The 18,953-nt window shown below is 42.3% G+C and overlaps 1 protein-coding gene across 9 annotated transcripts in view; it reads right to left on the bottom strand.

Moving 5' to 3' along the window:
- Positions 1-4,284: 4,284 nt before the first annotated feature.
- LOC308485377 (uncharacterized protein) overlaps positions 4,285-18,953 on the bottom strand; it is a 52,563-nt gene continuing 37,894 nt past the window's right edge. For all 9 annotated transcript variants that reach the window (XM_081021225.1, XM_081021233.1, XM_081021226.1 and 6 more), the window contains 2 exons: positions 6,268-6,634; positions 4,285-4,639 (listed from right to left, as the gene is read on the bottom strand). In XM_081021225.1, coding sequence (XP_080877351.1) covers positions 4,489-4,639; positions 6,268-6,634 — 518 coding nt within the window. In that variant the 3' untranslated portion in view covers positions 4,285-4,488. The remainder of the gene's footprint in view (positions 4,640-6,267; positions 6,635-18,953) is intronic.

The following is an 18,953-nucleotide window of genomic DNA, read 5'->3' as shown; positions in this document are numbered from 1 at the left end:
CGCTCTCTCAATTACCTTACCCAGATATGGAAGATTTGAAACCGGGTGGTAATTGGATAGGTCTAAGGGATCTAATGAAGTTTTCTTTAAGAGTGGACACACTACTGCTTCCTTCAGTTCCCTTGAGAATGTCCCCGTGTCAAGGGAAAAATTGATAATTTCAACCAGGGGGGTCGGCGCAATATCTGGACACTCCCTAATCAGCCAAGATGGGCACGGATCAAGGAGGCAGGTGGTGGGCCTACCAACTTGGAGGAATCTATCCACATCAGCAGGGAGTATCCGATCAAAATGGTCCAACACTGGACCTGAAGTCAGTCAAGGGGCCTCCAGTTCAGTAACTGTATCTAAATTGGCAGGGAGGTCACGGTGGAGCAACAGGACTTTCTCCGCAAAAAAGCTCGCGAATGCCTCACAGCTGTGGGTCGAATTTGTGCTTAAATTTGGTTGTCCTCCTAAGGACGTTATTGACCTAATTATTCTAAAAAGTTGTGCCGGGCGAGAGCTAGCGGATGCAATGGAAGCTGCAAAGTAAGATTTCTTAGCAGCTTTCAAAGCCATCTCATAGGCTTTCATAAGCGTCCTATAAGATGTTCTTGAGGCTCCGTCATGAGTCCGTCGCCATACTCGCTCTAGCTGTCTAAGATCCCACTTCATTTTCCGGAGCTCCTCAGTAAACCAAAGGGCCTGGTTTCGACGGGGTCGCAGAGGGCGCTTAGGCACGATCTTATCAATGGCTGCCAAGAGCCGGTTATTCCAGTCCTCAACAAGGTCATCTAATGAGTCACCAGGAGGAGCAGGGTCCCGCAAGGCTTGTCGGAATATATCAGGATCCATCTGTTTTCACGGACGAGCCCAAATAGGTTCGCCACCCGAGCAGGGGAGGAGCGGGAAGTCAATCTTGGCTTTCAGAGCATAGTGATCAGACCATGGCACTTCCACAGGGGGAAGCATGATCACATCTATGCCAGCCCCAAAGATCAGATCCAGCGTGTGGCCTGCTTGATGAGTGGGGCCCAAAACAAACTGGGAGAGCCCTAGTGTTGTCATGGAAGTCAGTAGGTCCAGAGCCTGTGAGGAGGGAGCGGCATCGGCATGGATGTTGAAGTCTCCCAAAACCAGTAGGTTTGGGAACTCCAAGGTCCAGCCCGCCACCACCTCCAGCAGGTCTGACAGGGTGGCTGCCAGTGTGCTGGGTGGTCGGTACACCAGCCAGACAGCCAAGCTCTCCTTGGTGCCCCACACGAGACCAACACATTCAATGCCAGAGATTGCCGGTGATGGCAGAGCTCTGAAAGAGCAATCCTCCCAGATTAACAATGCTACTCCTCCCCCCTGACTCACAGTCCGCGATTGATGGAGGACAGAGAAACCTGGGGGTGTTATCTCATGTAGGGAGACTACTTTGCCTTCCCGTACCCAGGTCTCCGTCACGCAAGCCAGGTCAATCCCCTGCGAGACAAAAAAGTCACGCATGGTGGCGGTTTTGTTGCCTAAGGACCTGGCATTGCACAGGACCAATGATGGAGGTGGGTAATCCTTGCTCTCCCTACCCTCATCCCTTGGGATGGGGCGTAGATTGGAAGGGGTTCGAGGATCACTGCATCTCGAAACCCTTCGCCGATAGAGATATTTAGCCCCACCGCCATTCCTCCCTAGCCCTTCAATAGTGGAAATCCCAGACCCCATTCTAGCCTCCCCAATAGAGGGGTAACATCCCCTCAATAACAAGTCATCCTTGGGCCAGGGCTCCTGGGTCAAAATGGTATGGGGAAGAGGTGGAGGTTTGATGGGGTAGGTATCCCTAGAAGATAAAACCCAACCAACCACAATCCAAGTGGGAGGACAGTCCCATGGTGTTTCATTAACTGTCAATCCCCCTCTCCCTCCTGGGTTTGTTGGAGGATTGTTGGTTCTATCTGTGGCTGTGGGAGTATTAATGAGGTATGCGCTATTAAGTGTGGATCACTGGCCAACAAAGAGGCAGCTTCGGAAGATCTGTCCATCCTGTCTCGCCAGGAGTACAGTAGAGAAGGTTGATCATTCTGATAGGTTTTTGGAACATTAGGCAAAGGTCCAGATGTAAATTTGATGCTGGATATCTCCAGATTGTCAGCAACATAGAGTTCTTTAGGTGTTGTTGCCATAGAAATGTCGGAGGTGCCAAATTCCTCATTAAAAAAAAAAAGTAAAGGAATATGTGCGAGGGTGCGACACATGCCAGAGGGCCAAAGGGGAAAGGGCGGCACCAGCGGGGTTGCTGGAACCGTTGCCCACACCAGGGAAGCCATGGGAGGTGGTAGGGGTGGATTTTATCACTGATCTGCCCAGATGTAAGGGTAAGACCGCGGTCATGGTGGTGGTGGATCTCCTGACCAAAATGTGCCATTTCGTGCCCTGTTCGCACGCAGTGACGGAGGAAGAAACAGCCAAGCTGTTCGTAGAGCATGTGTTTAGGTTGCATGGGATACCTGCACAGGTGGTTTCGGACCGGGGGGCTCAATTTACCTCACGATTTTGGCCCAAACTCATGGGGCTGCTCCAGGTGGAAGTGAACTTTACGACGGCTAGGCACCCCGAGACCAATGGGCAAGCGGAGAGGGCGAATGCTGTTTTACAACTGTATTTGCGGTGTTATTTAAGTCAGAAACAGAACGATTGGGTGGACAAACTAGCCCTGGCAGAGTTTGCTTACAATAACGCGGAGAATGTATCCACTGGGACGACTCCGTTCTTTGCCAATCATGGGCATCATCCAAGGGCTTTCCCCGGGAGGGGGGAGGAGTCGTGGAGTGTTCCCGCTGCCGAACAGTTTGTGGAGGAGATGGAAGCGATCCACAGATAGCTGCAGTTGAATTTGGAAAGGGCTAAGGAGTTATACAAGAAGGAAGCCGACAAACATTGGCGACCGGGGGAGGTTATCAGGGTTGGGGACAAGGTGTGGTTGTCCACGCAAGGATTGCCTTGGAAAGGGGGCTGCAAGAAACTCAAGCCCAGGAAGGTGGGGCCCTTTGAGGTTATCCAACAAATAAATCCGGTGGCGTTTAAGCTCAGGTTGCCAGAGAGCATGAGAATCCACCCAGTGTTCCACAGGTCACTGCTGTTCCCCTACAGGGAGGGGGGGAAGGAGGCAGGGTAGTGGGGAAGGGGAAGGCCAACCACCCGAAATGGAGGAAAGGGAGCAGTGCAACGAGGTTATGGAAATACTGGACTCTCGTTGGAGAAGGGGGAATTTGGAATATTTGGTGGCTTGGGAAAGGGCCCCGACATCAGAGAATACCTGGGTCCCGGAAGACAGTATTTCCGACAAGGAACTGGTGGAGGAGTTCCACAGTTTTTTCCCTGACAAACCCAAAAGCAAGGGTAGGTCCTTTCAACAGGTGTTCTAAACAACAGACGACAAAGAGGAATTCGAAGGTTTCCCAGCATCAGACGAGGAGGAGGAAGAAGATGAAGGCGTAGACTGGGGAACACCAGGAATTGGGGGTTGGAGGGGGGTGTTTGAAGAGACGGATGAGGAAGAGGGTAGTTTTGCTGGCTTCTCCCCTACCACCCCAGAGGAAAGAGATATGGGTACAGTCGGGTCTCCTGAGCGGGAGGGGGCCTTTGAGGAGGGGGTGGATGTCAGGGAGAGGCAAACGAGGAAAGATTTAAGGGGAGAAACCAGCACTTATAGAGAGCCAAAAGAGATCATTAGCAGTCTGTCATCTGACAGCGAGCCAGAGGCAGGGAGGGAGGAGGATGAGCCTGGAACCAGTCATTATGTAAACAGAGGAAGTCAGGGGCGTGGTTTCCACAGACTTGCATGTTGGGTTAAAAAAAGGAAAAAGAAAGCAGACGCGGCAACTGTGCCGGAAGGGTCGGACGTGATTTGAAACACTGGAGATGTACTTTTGAACTTTGTCAATAAATCAAATAGATTGGAACTGGCCGTGAGCCCGGAGTTTTATCTATGCTGGCTTGACAGCATAAAGCCTCTGACAGAAATCAAGAGCAGTTCATTGTGTTTGTTGCCCAATGTTATCTCTATATGAGAGTCATGGCTATGGAATTTCCCAGTGATAAAGCCAAAATTATATTTGTGATTAGTCTGCTAGAAGGGGACACCAAACGCTAGGTGGCCCTCATTCTCATTGCCTGGCATACATGGTTGTCCTTATATGACTTGTAAGGTAGCGACCATGGAGATCAGAAGAGGCAATGGGGCATCAAACACACAAAGTAAGGAAACAAATATTGGTATGCATTGCAAATAAATACATTAAACAGCAAACAGGCTATGACTGGATGCTTCCATTCTTTATTTATGTAGCCATCTACATTTGAGTTTGTAGAATAAGGTCTTTTCAAGGTGTTTTTGAGGGTTGATGCCAAAGAGTCCTATAATCTAGATGGCAGAGTGTGGATTGTGCATTAAACAGTGAGGTGGGGTGATTTCTTGGTTTTGTTTTTGTGTAGTGATCATGAGATGCAGTTTCATTCATCTTCTTAGAGCCAAGCATCATCAGGCACCTTTTTACATATGTACCCTATGCGTTGCTCACAGTGTAATGCCATCCAGCAATTCAAGCCGCAATCAAGGCCTATTGCAGCACAGTGGTTTTGGTGTGGATGTTTAGGCTCACCTTTTATCCAGTACCTGAAAAGAAAGAGCAGCACTGATCAATCAAGAATGGATGTCTACTTCCTCACGTGCTCCCTGTGCCTTCTACCATTAAAAAGATGTTCAGCTCTTTCTCTCTTAACGTCCACCCACAATTGGGATGGATTTTTCTCCCCGGCTTTAGAATTCTAACCATGTAAGGAAAGCAACAACAACAACTGTGGGTCAAGACTGTCTCTTTTCTTTTAAACATGAACTGATTTCTCATAGGAAACTACAAAAAAGTGAAGGTGTCATCTTTGGAGGCTCTTTGGTACACACAAGAACTTTCAGTCAATTTCGTTTGGGAAGTATCCAATGCAGTACTTCTGCTATTGCCAGAATTTCCATTTCTAAAACGGAACTGGCCCTCTCTCCTTTCCATATGCACCCACATCCTCCTCAGATCTGCTTTGGACTTTTGTGGGTGTTGGAGAAAGAGTTTTGGAAGAGAGATCCTTACTCTCTCAAGTAGCAGAGTTAGCACTGTAATGATTGTTCTGGGCATATTAAAACCTTGTTAGATTTGCATCCACCTTCATCCACCTCATCTCACATCCATCACCCACCCCATGCATGAGGAGAGCAATGACGCTATACAGAAACAAAAATAGCTATGTCCTCAAATGAATTACAAAATATAATCTATAACCACAAAGTCACTATAGGGTTGATTGAAATGATATGATATCTCTCACATATATATCTTATCTAAATCTAACCTGATGATTCTAAGTTTACTTTAATCAGTTATCAATAGTTGACAAACATGTCACCCTAGCCTCACTCTTATTGTCACTTGCATTCTCCAGTGTCCATTGTATACTGAATCAAGTCCCACTACACAGCACTAAAATTCTGTGATAAATGTATTCTATAACTCCCTCGTTTTTAGCTCTCTGTGAATCTATTAAATTGATATTACTAGTAATGGTGTAGTAGGTGGTTTTTTTACTCCCATGAGATGTTTGGGTGAGGGTCTGCAGTACTTAGCTAACTGGGAACCACTGGCATACAGGGTTTGTAAAGTTTACTCAGTGCCTTTGCCAAAAAAGGATCCGTGGTTGGTATTGGGTGCATCTCAATAGAGATGTATGTCATTGGATTTTGTTCCAGGAGACCTTGCAAAATTGAAAGCAGCCCTCTGTTAATCTAGTCTTGGTAATAAATGCCAGTCCAGTTTTCTGTTCTACTACCAAGCTGTGGATGAGTGAGATCTTACTCTGACCTGTACATCTTTCTACACTAGCTGAAAAGAGTTTTTAGATACTTAAAGGGAACCATGAATGTCTTAAACTGCCCGCTGACAGTGTTGCTCAGCTTTACGTTCCTGCAAGTCCTTTTGAAGCTGAACTAAGCAGCACAAACCATTTAAAAGGATGCCTTCAGCCTCTTCCAAATCACTGCATTCACTAGGTTAGAGAAGCATCCTGCCTCTCCAACGTAGTGAAAAGCACCAGTCATTCACCTGGATAATGATGTGGAGGAGTACATATGTAGATCTTTGGTAGTAGAGAAAATTGCATGGCAAAATATATTTGGAAATGGAAAGAATCAATTATGTAAACAGAATCTGCAACTTTTTGGAATGCATGCCATTAACAAATGTTTCTGCAGAAACTTACGTGACTAAAGCCTCTATTCCTGCCAGCCATCTCCATTTCTTTGTTGCCGGGTCTTGAAAGACTCCAAACCAGGACTTCCGGGTCAGCGCCATCGGTGAATGGCGGAGTTCCTCCGACTGGAGGAACGGGCTCCGTGGAAACTGGGTCTTCCCACCGCGGCGAAGGTGGGGACCCGCAAGAAATCCCAGGCAGAGGAAGCCTGGGAACGTGGGGTTCGGCAGGGCGCGAGGAGCGCACCCCCTACTCACCGGGAACCCCAGTTTGGGGCGCCGGAGTGAAGTGGGGTGAGCGGCGCGGTGCTGCGAACTGATTGCTACTTTCACGGAGTGAAGCCGCACAGCCATCGCCGGAGAGCGCCGACTTTTTCCTGTGGACAATTGGATTTAAAGCAAGTACCCGTGAGTAAGAACGGAAAATTGGATCAAGAAATATCTTAATTTGGCATCGAAGTGGGAAGGTTCAAAACAGGAAGTCCGCCTTCCGCTTTTTGTATATAGACTAAAGCAAAAATTTTGTAAGCTAAAGCCTGGAAAGCCGTCAAAAAAGTCTAAATTTCCTTCATGTAGAATTACTGAAACCCCCTTGGAAGCAGGAGAAAAGGGGGGAACTTTGTTTAACCCCTGCAGGAGAGGGAGTGAAGAAGGATAAGTTTCCACCGTCTCTAACCTGGGAACGGGGTGTCAGAGACAGAAATAGTTTGAGAGGTTCATTGACTGTGAATGGAATACTTTGACAGTTAGCCAAAGATGAGAAATAAACTGATTCCAATGTTGCCTTTTGCATTCTAAAGAAACAAAATATCTGGAAAAGATCTGAAAAATGAAAGTAATTTTCCTTTGTTGGACTTGCCTAAAAAAAAAAAATGGATACAAATAGAAATTGTCTCCTCTAGAGGGAGCTTGTTAAATTGTTGCTGCAGTATACTTAAGGATTCAACAGCTGTGAGATTAAGATCGTGGGACCAGTCTTTTTTGACCTTGACTAAAGATGAGCTGGGAGGAAGATTGGGTGCTTGCTTTATGCAAGACAAGTGCCCTGCTGGAACAGATGCATGAGATGATGGATCTGATGAATGAGAAAATGGACTTGATGGGACTTCCGGTCAGCGCCATCAGCTAATGGCGGATTCCCTTTGATCTCAGAGGGGATCGGCTCCGTGGAAATCAGGTCCTGTGCGCTGCGGCGGAGCGGGGACCTTTAGAAATCGCAGGCAGTGAAGCCTGCGAACGTGGGGACTCGGCGGGCACCCTTCAGCGCCCCCCCAACTCGCGAGGAAGCCTTTTTCGAGGGAGAGGCGCGGTGCTGTGAGTCGATTGCTGCTTTCACGGAGCGAAGCCGCATTGCCGTTGCTGGCGAGCACTGATTTCTATCCTGGAACAATTGGATCTTAAAGGATTACCCGTGAGTAGATGGAATTGGATCGCTAAAAGACTGACTGAATTGGGTTTATCTCAAAAAGACTGACTGAATTGGGCTCATTGGAAGGGGGGGGGAAAGGACTTAATTGGCTACCGCGGCGGGAGGTATAACCAGGAAGTCTGCCTCCCGTTCTGTAAATAGAGTAAAGCATAGAGACTTTAGAGCTAAAGCACTGGAAATAAGTTTCAAAAAGAGCTGTTTTCCGACTTGAGAACTTTTCTGAATCCACCCCTCTAAGACCTGGGAACAGTCTGCCAGTGAGCTAAGTCTACCGCTAAGACTATTGCTTTTAAACTTACGTCTCAGCTGTCAAAAGCTGTCAAAAGAAGGATTTGCTGACAGCAAGGTGGATACATTGTGGCCAGTTTTGGTGAAAAAATAACTGGAAGGTAATTTAATTGGAACTGTTTTCTTTCTCTGGCTGGAGTTCCCTTTGTTACTTTAAGAAGGAAAGTTACTTCTTTGGACTATTGTAACAGTGTCCACCTAGGGGGAATTTTAGAAATTGCAACAAGGGGAATTTTCCACTGGCAAACAGGAATAGCCTATCTGAGAGTGACCTTGGCTTCTTCATTGTTATGGCAGATGGGAAAGAAAAACCAGACGCGTCAGTTTTGAGGTCTGGGAAAGCTTGGGGGCACCGAAGGCAATCATCTGCTGGCCTTCCTACGACATCAACACAATCTAAGTCTAGTGGAATGGCAGAAGAAGTTTTAGCGAATGCATTGGCCAAGATTAATGAAACTTTATTACAGCTCAGCACGAAGGTCGATGAGACGAATAAGAAGGTTGAAGAGACGAATAAGAAAGTTGATACAGCAAATAAAAAAATTGATTTAAACACAGAAACATGAGATAATTTGGGGGGAAAGGTGAATAGCAACACAGAATCTATCCAGAAATTACTGCAGGAATCGAAATCGACACAGGAAAAAACTGCTGCCGTGGAATTTAAAGTAGAGCAGCTGGAAACTGAGAAGGTCCCAGGCCTACAGAAGGAAATTGCAGATCATAAGTTGACGCTGTCTATGATTGAACTGAAAGAAAAACAGACGAATTTAAGGATTAGAGCTATCCCTGAGTTGGAGACGGGCACCCTGACAGATTTTTTGACACAAGAATTTGCAGAATTTTGGAAATCGGAATTGAAACAAGAAGATTTTAAGATCGTGAGGGCCTTCAGGCTAGGAAAAGGAGGAAAAAAGATTAAAATAAGGGATTGCCTGATCACCCTCCGATCTAAAGAAGAAAGGGACAAAATTTTGGGTTTGCACTACCAGAAACCCTTGACAATTCTGCAATCAAAAGTGGAAATCTTCAAAGACATACCAAAACATCTTTTGGATTTAAGACAAGACTTTGGAGATTTGGTGGCCCTGTTGAGAAAAAATAAGATCCTCTTCAGGTGGGAATTCCCTCAAGGCCTATCTTTTAGTTTCAAAGGAAGAAAGATAAAAATAAGATCAGTGGAGGAAAAAAATAAGTTTCTGAGCACATACGAAGAAGACCTACAGAAAGGACTTGGAAAAGAGCCTGCCGCACTGGACAAGAGTTTACCAAAAAAAGGGAAATCAACGCCACCGACAGATATAGACAAACTATTGGGGGCAGTTGGGGGAGAAGGAGAGTAAGTACATTATGACACTGCAAGTATTAAGCTGGAATGTTAATGGACTGAACTCCCGGGAAAAAAGGGGGAGAGTATTTCATATATTAAAAAAAGAACATTTGGACTTGATTTGTCTACAAGAAACGCACGTGACAAGGCTACATCGGAAAATTCTGACGAATAAAAGATTGGGAGAAGAATTTATCTCATCAGACAAAGTTAAAAAAAGAGGAGTAGTACTTTATGCAAAGGAAAGCCTGTCACCGAAATTTTTATTCAAAGATGACCAAGGAAGATTTATTGCAATTGAAATACAATTACAAGGTCATGGGAGATGGGAGATATGAATGGAGTCGTGTCTACGAATATGGATAAAGCCCAAAGACAAACGGTGACGAAAGACGGCAGACTACCAAAGACGTTTTTTGAAATGACTGACAATATGGATCTTGTTGATATTTGGAGAATAAAGAATCCCTTGGAAAGAGAAGGAACCTTCTTCTCTGAAGCTAAAATGACATGGACAAGAATAGACCAAATTTGGATAACTAGGGGACTGGCCCCGAAGATTAAAAAAGTGGAAATTTGCCCTAAAATTTGCTCTGATCATAATGCAGTGAAGATGGAAATGAGATTAACGCCAATTGGTTCTTTCAGATGGAGGATGAATGACTCCCTGTTTAGGAATGAGGAAATTATTAAAAAGGCCCAGAAAAACTTGAGAGACTATTTTGAGATAAACATGAACACCACGACCGAAAAAAGAGTGATTTGGGATGCAAGTAAAGCAGTTATGAGAGGGTTTCTGATACAACAAAATGCAATTAGGAAAAGAGTTCAAAATGAGAAAAGGGAAAAAAAATTGGAGAAAATAAAGGATGGAGAAAAGAGACTGAGGACGAAACCGAAATCACAGGAGATTTTAAAAGAGATAAAGCTATATCAAGTACAATATATGAAATTGACAAATCAGGAAATAGAATGGAAGATTAAACAGATGAGACAAAAGACATTTGAATCAGCGAATAAGTGTGGGAAACTGCTGGCATGGCAAATGAAAAAAAGACAAAAACTTAACACTATTACGAATTTGGTAGTGGAGGGAAAGAACATACAGAACCCTGCGGAGATTAGAAAGTGTTTTCAGAAGTATTTTAAACAGTTATACATGCAGGAGACTCAGAAAGAAATAGACATTGATCGGTTTCTGAGAACAAATGGATTACAAAAAATCCCTCAAGAGAGTAAATCAATGCTAAATTGTATAATAACTGACCAAGAGGTGGAAGGAGCCATTCAGAACATGAAATTGGGCAAATCTCCAGGGCCAGATGGTTTGACTGCAAAGTACTATAAATCTCTGAAAGAATGGTTAATACAGCCTTTGAAAGAAGTTTGCAATGAAATATTAGGGGGGGGGGAAGGCACCCGAGTCGTGGAAAGAAGCTTATATTACACTTATACCGAAAACAGAAGCGGAAAAGACACAGCTTAAGAACTACCGTCCCATATCTTTACTTAATGTGGATTACAAAATTTTTGCAGAAATCATGGCTAAAAGATTTAAAAAGGTATTGGTGGAAGAAATTCATAAGGACCAAGCGGGCTTTCTCCCGGGGAGGCATCTGTCAGATAATACGAGGAACATAATTAATATTTTAGAAAAACTACAAATTAATATTAACACTAAAGCAGTTTTAATATTTGTGGATGCGGAGAAAGCCTTTGACAACATTTCTTGGAGTTTTATGAAGAAAAATCTACAGGGAATGGGGGTAGGCCAAGGTTTTGAAAACGGTACAGGTGCAATTTACTCAGAGCAAAAAACTAAGTTAATTGTGAATAGTGTAATTACAGAAGAGTTTAAGATTGAGAAAGGAACAAGACAGGGCTGCCCAATCTCCCCATTGCTTTTTATATCGGTCCTGGAGGTTTTGCTTAACATGATTAGGAAAGACCAATTGGTTAAAGGTATACAGCTCGGAGCTAAACAGTATAAATTGAAAGCTTTTGCTGATGATTTGGTTTTGACATTACAGGAGCCAGAATCAAGTACTAAAAGAGTATTGCAATTAATTCAAGAATTTGGTCAAGTAGCAGGATTTAAGTTGAATAAGTTGAAAACTAAGGTGTTAGAGAAAAATCTCACAGAGATTGAGAAAGAGAGGTTTCAGAAGGAGACAGGATTAATATTGGTTAAGAAAGTGAAATATCTAGGGGTTCATATGACCGCTAAAAATGTGAACTTATTTAAAGATAACTATGAAAAATGTTGGACGGAAGTGAAAAGGGATTTGGAAATATGGTCAAAATTGAAGTTATCACTGTTGGGCCGAATTGCTGTGATAAAGATGAATGTATTGCCTAGGATGTTGTTTTTGTTTCAAACATTGCAAATTTTGGACAAGATGGACTGTTTCAAGAAATGGCAGAGAGATATTTCGAGAGTTGTCTGGCAGGGCAAAAAACCTAGAATAAAATTTAAGATCTTAACTGATGCTAAAGAAAGAGGTGGATTTGCCCTGCCGGACCTTAAACTTTACTATGAATCAGCAGCATTTTGCTGGCTGAAAGATTGGCTGCTTCTTGAAAACACGGACATTTTGGATCTAGAAGGTTTTAACAATGTCTTTGGATGGCATGCATACTTGTGGTATGATAAGGTTAAAGCACATAAAGCCTTTAAGAACCATATTGTTAGGAAAGCATTGTTTAATGTCTGGGTGAGATATAAGGATTTGCTGGAAAGTAAAACACCAAGGTGGCTGTCACCAATGGAGGCTAAGGCTCTGAAAAAAATGAATATGGAAACAAATTGGCCAAAATATTGTGAAATTTTAGAACAAGATGGAGATAGATTAAAGCTACAGAGCTTTGACAATTTAAAAACTAAAGTACGAGACTGGCTTCATTACTATCAAATAAGGGAGGCTTATAATTTAGATAAGAAAATTGGTTTTCAGGTGGAAAAATCAAAATTGGAAACAGAATTGTTAGATCCTAAAACCAAGAATTTGTCAAGAATGTATAACTTGCTGTTGAAATGGAATACTCAGGATGAAACGGTTAAATCTGTTATGATTAAATGGGCACAAGACGTTGGACATAATATTATGTTTGCTGACTGGGAACAGTTATGGACCACAGGTATTAAGTTTACGGCATGTAATGCCTTAAGAGAAAACATAATGAAAATGATTTACAGGTGGTACTTAACCCCAGTCAAGCTGGCAAAAATTTATCATTTGCCCGATAATAAATGTTGGAAATGTAAAGAGAATGAGGGTACATTCTTTCACCTTTGGTGGACATGCCCAAGGATCAAGGCCTTCTGGGAGATGATTTATAATGAAATGAAAAAGGTATTTAAGTATACCTTCCAGAAGAAACCAGAGGCCTTCCTTCTGGGCATGGTCGGACAATCGGTGCGAAGGGAGGATAGAACCTTCTTCATGTATGCTACAACAGCAGCAAGAATACTCATTGCAAAGTATTGGAAGACACAAGAATTACCCACCCGAGAAGAATGGCAGACGAAAATGATGGACTATATGGAATTGGCTGAGATGACTGGCAGAATTCGAGACCAGGGAGAAGGGTCGGTGGAAGAAGATTGGAAAAAATTTAAAATATATCTTCAAAAGCATTATAATATTAAAGAATGTTAGAAAGATGTTGGAAAAAGAAAATTAGGCAGTTTTGGTAGATATGAGATAAAGGACTAAGTAAAAATGAGTTGATGAAATTGATGAAATAGAGGATATTTAATTATAATACTTTAAAATTAAATTACGCAAATGAAAATAAGATTGGAAGGATTTGCTGGAAAAAAAACAATCTGAACTAGAATACAAAATTGGGAGGTGAGAGGAGGTCAAGGAAATAAGTAAGGGGAAAAAGTTATGTAAAGGTTTAATTTGTTTTTGTTCTATTTTAATGCAATGCTTTTCTATATTTTTTGTTCTGTCTTTTTCATTGTATTTTATTGTTCTTTTTTTTCTTTTTTCTTTTTTATCTTTTTATGCTATGTTCTGTTATGGTTAAATTTGGAATAAATATCATTTTAAAAAAAGAGAGAAAATGGACTTGATGACTGTTGTGGTTAATAACTGTGGACAAACAGGGAACATTGATATAGAAATTATTCATGGACCAACTCATGAACCTGTACTGACTGGGCAAGTGCAGAAGATAATGGAGGAGGATGCGGTTGCACCTCAAATAATACAAATGGAGAGACCCGAGGCCCTACAGGAGCATAAGCCGATGTCATTGAAGATTGAAATTGGAGCGGGCCAGGGGGAGTCTGGAGTTGAGGAGGTTCCCAACTTTGGAGAGACCTTGAAATATGCTTTTAAATACTTTTTGGATTACATTGATGACTGTGGGGAGTGGGACTGTGGGGAATGGGCGGGTTTGATGAAGGGAGAAGGAGACAATTTTGGGTTGGAATCCCCCAGAGACCTACTCCTCAATGAGAAAGGAAAGAAATTAAGAAAGAGACCAACAAAAGACAAGGAAAAGGGCAAGTATAAACAAGAAGAAGAAGATCTGCAGAAGGGACATGGAAGAGACTTAAGAGCCTCGGACATAAGACTTCCAGGTTGATGGACTAGATGGAATGGACAGTAAGGACTGACACGACCCAAGACCAGGAAGAAGAGACGTTGGATGAAGATTGGAAGAAAATTTATAAAGAAAATTTTTTATTTAGGGAATTAGCCTAAAATCAATGATTATTAGGGAAAATGTTGGAATGAAACTATATGACTCTAGCAGAAATGATATCAAGAGTTATGTATATTTGAGTATCAAGATTCAAGCTTCAAGGTACTTTATGGTAAGATAAGGCTAAATAAATTAAGGTAATTTGAATAACAGAATATGGGGAAAGATGGAAAGGATTTGTTGAGCTAATTATTAGGTTAAATTGTTAAGATAAATTATTTAACAAAAATTGAGAAAGATGGGAAGAATTTGCTGAAATAACTAATTAAATTAGAATACAAAAAGGGAGGTGTGAGGAGGTCAATGAAACAAGCAAATGGAAATTATAGATATGTAATTTGGGATTTGTGTCTTTCCCCCCCTTTTTTTAATCTTTTTGCTGTATTGTTGTATTGGTTTTTGCGTTTTTCTTCTTTTTTATGTATTGTAGTGTTGTTTTTTATTTTTTCTTCTTTTCTATAATTCTGAAACTATTAATAAATATTACAGTGGTGCCTCGCAAGACGAAATTAATCCGTTCCGCGAGAGTCTTCGTCTAGCGGTTTTTTCGTCTTGCGAAGCAACCCTATTAGCGGCTTAACGGATTAGCGCTATTAGCGGTTTAGCGGCTATTAAAGGCTTAAAGGCTTAGGGGATTAGCTGCTAAAAGGCTATTAAAGGCGATTAAAGGCTTAGCAGATTAGATAAAGGGGGGAAAAGCAAAAAAAAAATCTCTAGACTCGCAAGACATTTTCGTCTTGCGAAGCAAGCCCATAGGGAAATTCGTCCTGCGAAGCAACTCAAAAACGGAAAACCCTTTCGTCTAGCGGGTTTTCCGTCTTGCGAGGCATTCGTCTTGCGGGGCACCACTGTATTTAAAAAAAAATGAAAGACTCCAAACCAAAAAAACTTCTGACACTTTTGTACTTGCCTGTTTATAAAATACTAGAGTAGGGGTCTTGAGAAAGAACAAATAAAATCTTTTAAGACAATGTCCCTTTCTCTGGGAGACTATAGCCCTTTACAGAAATTCAACAGGCATAAAACAAACACATTTTAAAAGAAGCAGGTGTCACAGTTGAAGACCCAATACAAATTTTGGGGGGAAGCAGTGATCAAAATTATACATTGTATGCCCATCACCAATAAATAATTTTTACATTGGCTGTGGTATTGTTCTCCTGAACAAAATTATGATGGTGATTATGATGATGGAATCAAGGAAGCATCCCAAAGAGGAAATATTGTAGTGAAGGGTACTTTCACATGCCCTCACCGAGACTTGCTACATATGTGTTCCAGTCATGACACAGAGTTATAATTTCCAGATACTGTAAATGACTGTGCCATAGAACAGTTGGTCTTGGAACCACCTAGCAGGACAGTGACCTGTGTGTCAAATACTCCAATTTCTGCATCCATGTTTGATGGTTGGTTCCAGAGATGCTGGAATCAGTCCAGTTGTGGTATGCTTGATGGCATGATGATGGGGTCTCACCCATGTCTGTGCCCTGCAGCACCCCAGTAGCCCCTGTGCCAGCGCTAAGGGGCTGGGAGAGGGATATACCTTGCAAGCTCCTCTAGAGTCATCTCCATGATACTCTCCTGCCAGAAGGTTAGCGTGGTGTTTGTTTCTAAGCACTCAATACATCTCAAAGAGCAGAGGAAGAATTTACAGAGAATCCAAGAGATAGATGCCTCTGAAGTATCTCCTCCTCCTCCTCCTCCTCCTCCTCCTCCTCCTTGAAGATCTCCATCCTGACTGCCAGCTTCATTCTATTAGAGCTCAGCAGCTCCAAGAAACTTTAGTTAGCCCCTGATGGTAGCAGCTGCTCCCTGCACCACCCACACCTTGGCTTGACTGATGGAGTTGTTGTCTTGGCTTCATACAGGTAGATGTAACCTTCTTAAATGGATAGTGATGATAAGAACCCTTTGACTCAAGGAGATCCCCTACCTTTTTCAATACTTGGCCTTGATACTCACCTGTTCTTCCACTGTTTCCATAGAAATGAGCTTGGCGCCTTCCCTCTCACGTCTTTTTTGTGAATCAGCCCATGAAGATTGGTCAGGAGAAAGGAAATACATTGTCCTTTGATATATAAACCAACCACCATTCAAGTTACCAATAAGGAGGTCTTTAAGTTAAGCGAGATATAGAGGAAGAAGAAAAAAAGAAAACAAAATAGGGAATTCAATTTCAGCTTAAAATTCAAATTCAAGATAGGGAATTTAATGGGAACCACTTTGTATGTCTGTGCAGATTTCAATTATTTTTGTTAAGTTCATTTCTGTCGCCGCATGGTAACATATATTCATCTGGGAAGCTCAGAAATCTTAAAACAAGAAAAACATTAACTCTTCAACCCATGTTGATGCTGCAGTAAATACCTGGGTGGGCATAGGTGGAACAGGGAGTGCAGTCAAGAACCTCACCTACTTGTTTCCACCTGGATACTTAGGGCAGCATCAGGGCAGACTTGAAGGTTGGGAAGGGGGAGTAGTTGTGGTTTATCAAAATTCTCTTTCTCTCTACAAGCTCTCTGTCCAGTTGCAGAGGGGGCAGGAATCTAGTGTGTGTGTTGCTGGCATTGGGCAACTGGGACAGATGAGGGATTCTGCTGGTTTACCACCTGGTTTGCTGCAAAGCAGTCTCCCTGCCTGAGCTGACAGGATGGATCTAGTGGGCTTCCAAATGGCTCTGGGGGATTTTCCAGCTGATCTGACTGGTGCTCCTGCTGACCTTTGGCTGATCTCTGGAACATCCGAATAATAATAATAATAATAATAATAATAATAATAATAATAATATGCTGCCTGTTGTTGTTGTTGTTGTTGTTGTTGTTGTTGTTGTTGTTGTTCATATGCTGCCCATCTGACTGGGTTCCCCCCAACCACTCTGGGTGAATTCCAAAAAATTAAAACACAATTGAACACTAACCATATAAAACTTCCCTGAACAGGGCTGCCTTCAGATGTCTTCTGAGAGTAAGATAGTTCTTTCCCCCCCTTGACATCTGGTGGGAGGGAGTGCCACAGGGTGGGTGTAACTACTCAGAAGGCCCCCTGCCTTGGCTTGGGCCATTGACACAATTGGCCCTGCATGCCCTTTCAGTTGACCTCTTTTGATTGTCTCTGAAGAGGCGGGGCTCTCATGGGTGAAAATAATAAAGGACAGGTCTTTTAGCTGACCTGTTTGATTGTCTCTATTATAGCAAAGAATGACAGTCTTTTCTTTCATAACCATAGAGGCTAAATAAATTCAAAAGTTCAGGAGAACTGAACTAAATATCTCTGATGTTTCGGAACTTCCGGTGGAGCGCGATCCTCCCGCAAAAGGGGATTTTGCCGGGAGGCAAATCCCGTGCTATTTCGGACAAGGAAAGGGTGCTACAGGGCGCAGTAGCCCCTAAATTTAATCTCTGGAGGGTGTCCAGAGAGTCAGGTTCCCGGTGACGCCAAAAGCTACCCGCCCGGCCATCAGGTAACTCCAAAAAGGAGCGAAGAGTACGGCGGAGTGGGGATAGCAGGCTAAGGGAAGCCATTGTCTACAGCCGAATAGCGAAGCCCCGAGCTTGCAGGGAAAGCGCTCCGCTCTCAAATATAAGAAATTCGGACCTAAAAATTACAGATTGGATGGTGGTTAATAAAGGAAGGATTCGGGGGGAAAGAGAGAAGATTACGGCGTTCAGCTGTCATCTGGAATCAGCTCAGATGCAGCGCTTTACACAGAGCTGGGAAAAGGAAAGTGAGTTGCCACTAGCAGTTACTGTTGCTTTCTATCCTTTAACTTGTTTCTTTTTAAAAGTATCTCCTTAAGGAGCTACAAAGAAATAAAAGACTACTAAGTTAAAGGGGGAACAGAGAGATACTATTTTGAAAATTGGCAGTCTTTTGATGTAACGGAGGGTAAAAGAAAGATCAAAGCTCCTGCTTACTTTTGGTTTTAAAAGACAAAGAATTGCGTAGCGGAAAAGGAGCTTCCGACACCATTGGCATTTTTAATAGTAGTGACAAAGACAAAAGACAGAACAGTGACAGTAGTGGATAAAAGTTGTTTATCCGGCTTTTCTTTCTTTCTTTCTTTCTTTCTTTCTTTCTTTCTTTCTTTCTTTCTTTCACTTTGAGTTTTATTGACAAAATAGATATTAGGGACCCTAGCCAAACAAAATTACTGTTATTTGGACTTGGGAAAACTTCTCTTTAGTTGGAGTATTTTTAACGTGTCTCAGATTTGGATTTATGACCCCTAGTGGATGGAATACATCACTACAATTTATTTATTTTCTAAGATCTTCTCATTGAAAGACTGATTATAATTGGAAAGAGACTGGCTCCTGTTTACATTTGGAATTTCCTGTTTTCTTCCTACATTGGCGATTTTGGAGTTTCGCTCTGGGAATTTTGGTTCAATACTTGGATTGATTTTGGAATATGGATCTAATGCAGACTTAAACTTCTGAATTGGCTTTCGGATCATTTGTTTATTACCAGTTTTTATTATTATTATTATTATTATTATTATTATTATTATTTATTATTTCACTATTACTGAAGACTAACTGTTGGGTTTTGGGACTTTCTGGATTAATTTGGAGGGAGTGGTTTGCTCTCTTTTTTCTTCTTTTTTTGAGGGAATTTTTGTGCTTGCCAAACGTATAACTAAAATATAATTGGATAACAAACGGTACAAAGGAATTTCAGAAGATTACCTGAATAAGGATTTAGCCTAATTGGTGGCAAGAAGATTGATCATATTCCGGCCCCTGTTTTGGTCCTCTACTCCTTTTAAATAGTTTTGCTTTTTTACTGCTTTTCAATAGTTAAATTTACGGTTGGGCCGAAAATAGAAAATAGACAATTTACAAACTATAAACTACAAATCAGAAAGCTGAACAAAAGATAAAATTGGACTTGACCAATATTTAGAAACTGGATTTCTGTAATTTGG

The sequence above is a fragment of the Podarcis pityusensis genome, assembly GCF_964106645.2.
Source record: "Podarcis pityusensis genome assembly, chromosome: 9".
Lineage (NCBI taxonomy): Eukaryota > Metazoa > Chordata > Lepidosauria > Squamata > Lacertidae > Podarcis > Podarcis pityusensis.
The sequence above is the reverse complement of the archived record's forward strand: the minus strand, read 5'-3'. Positions and strand labels throughout refer to the sequence as shown.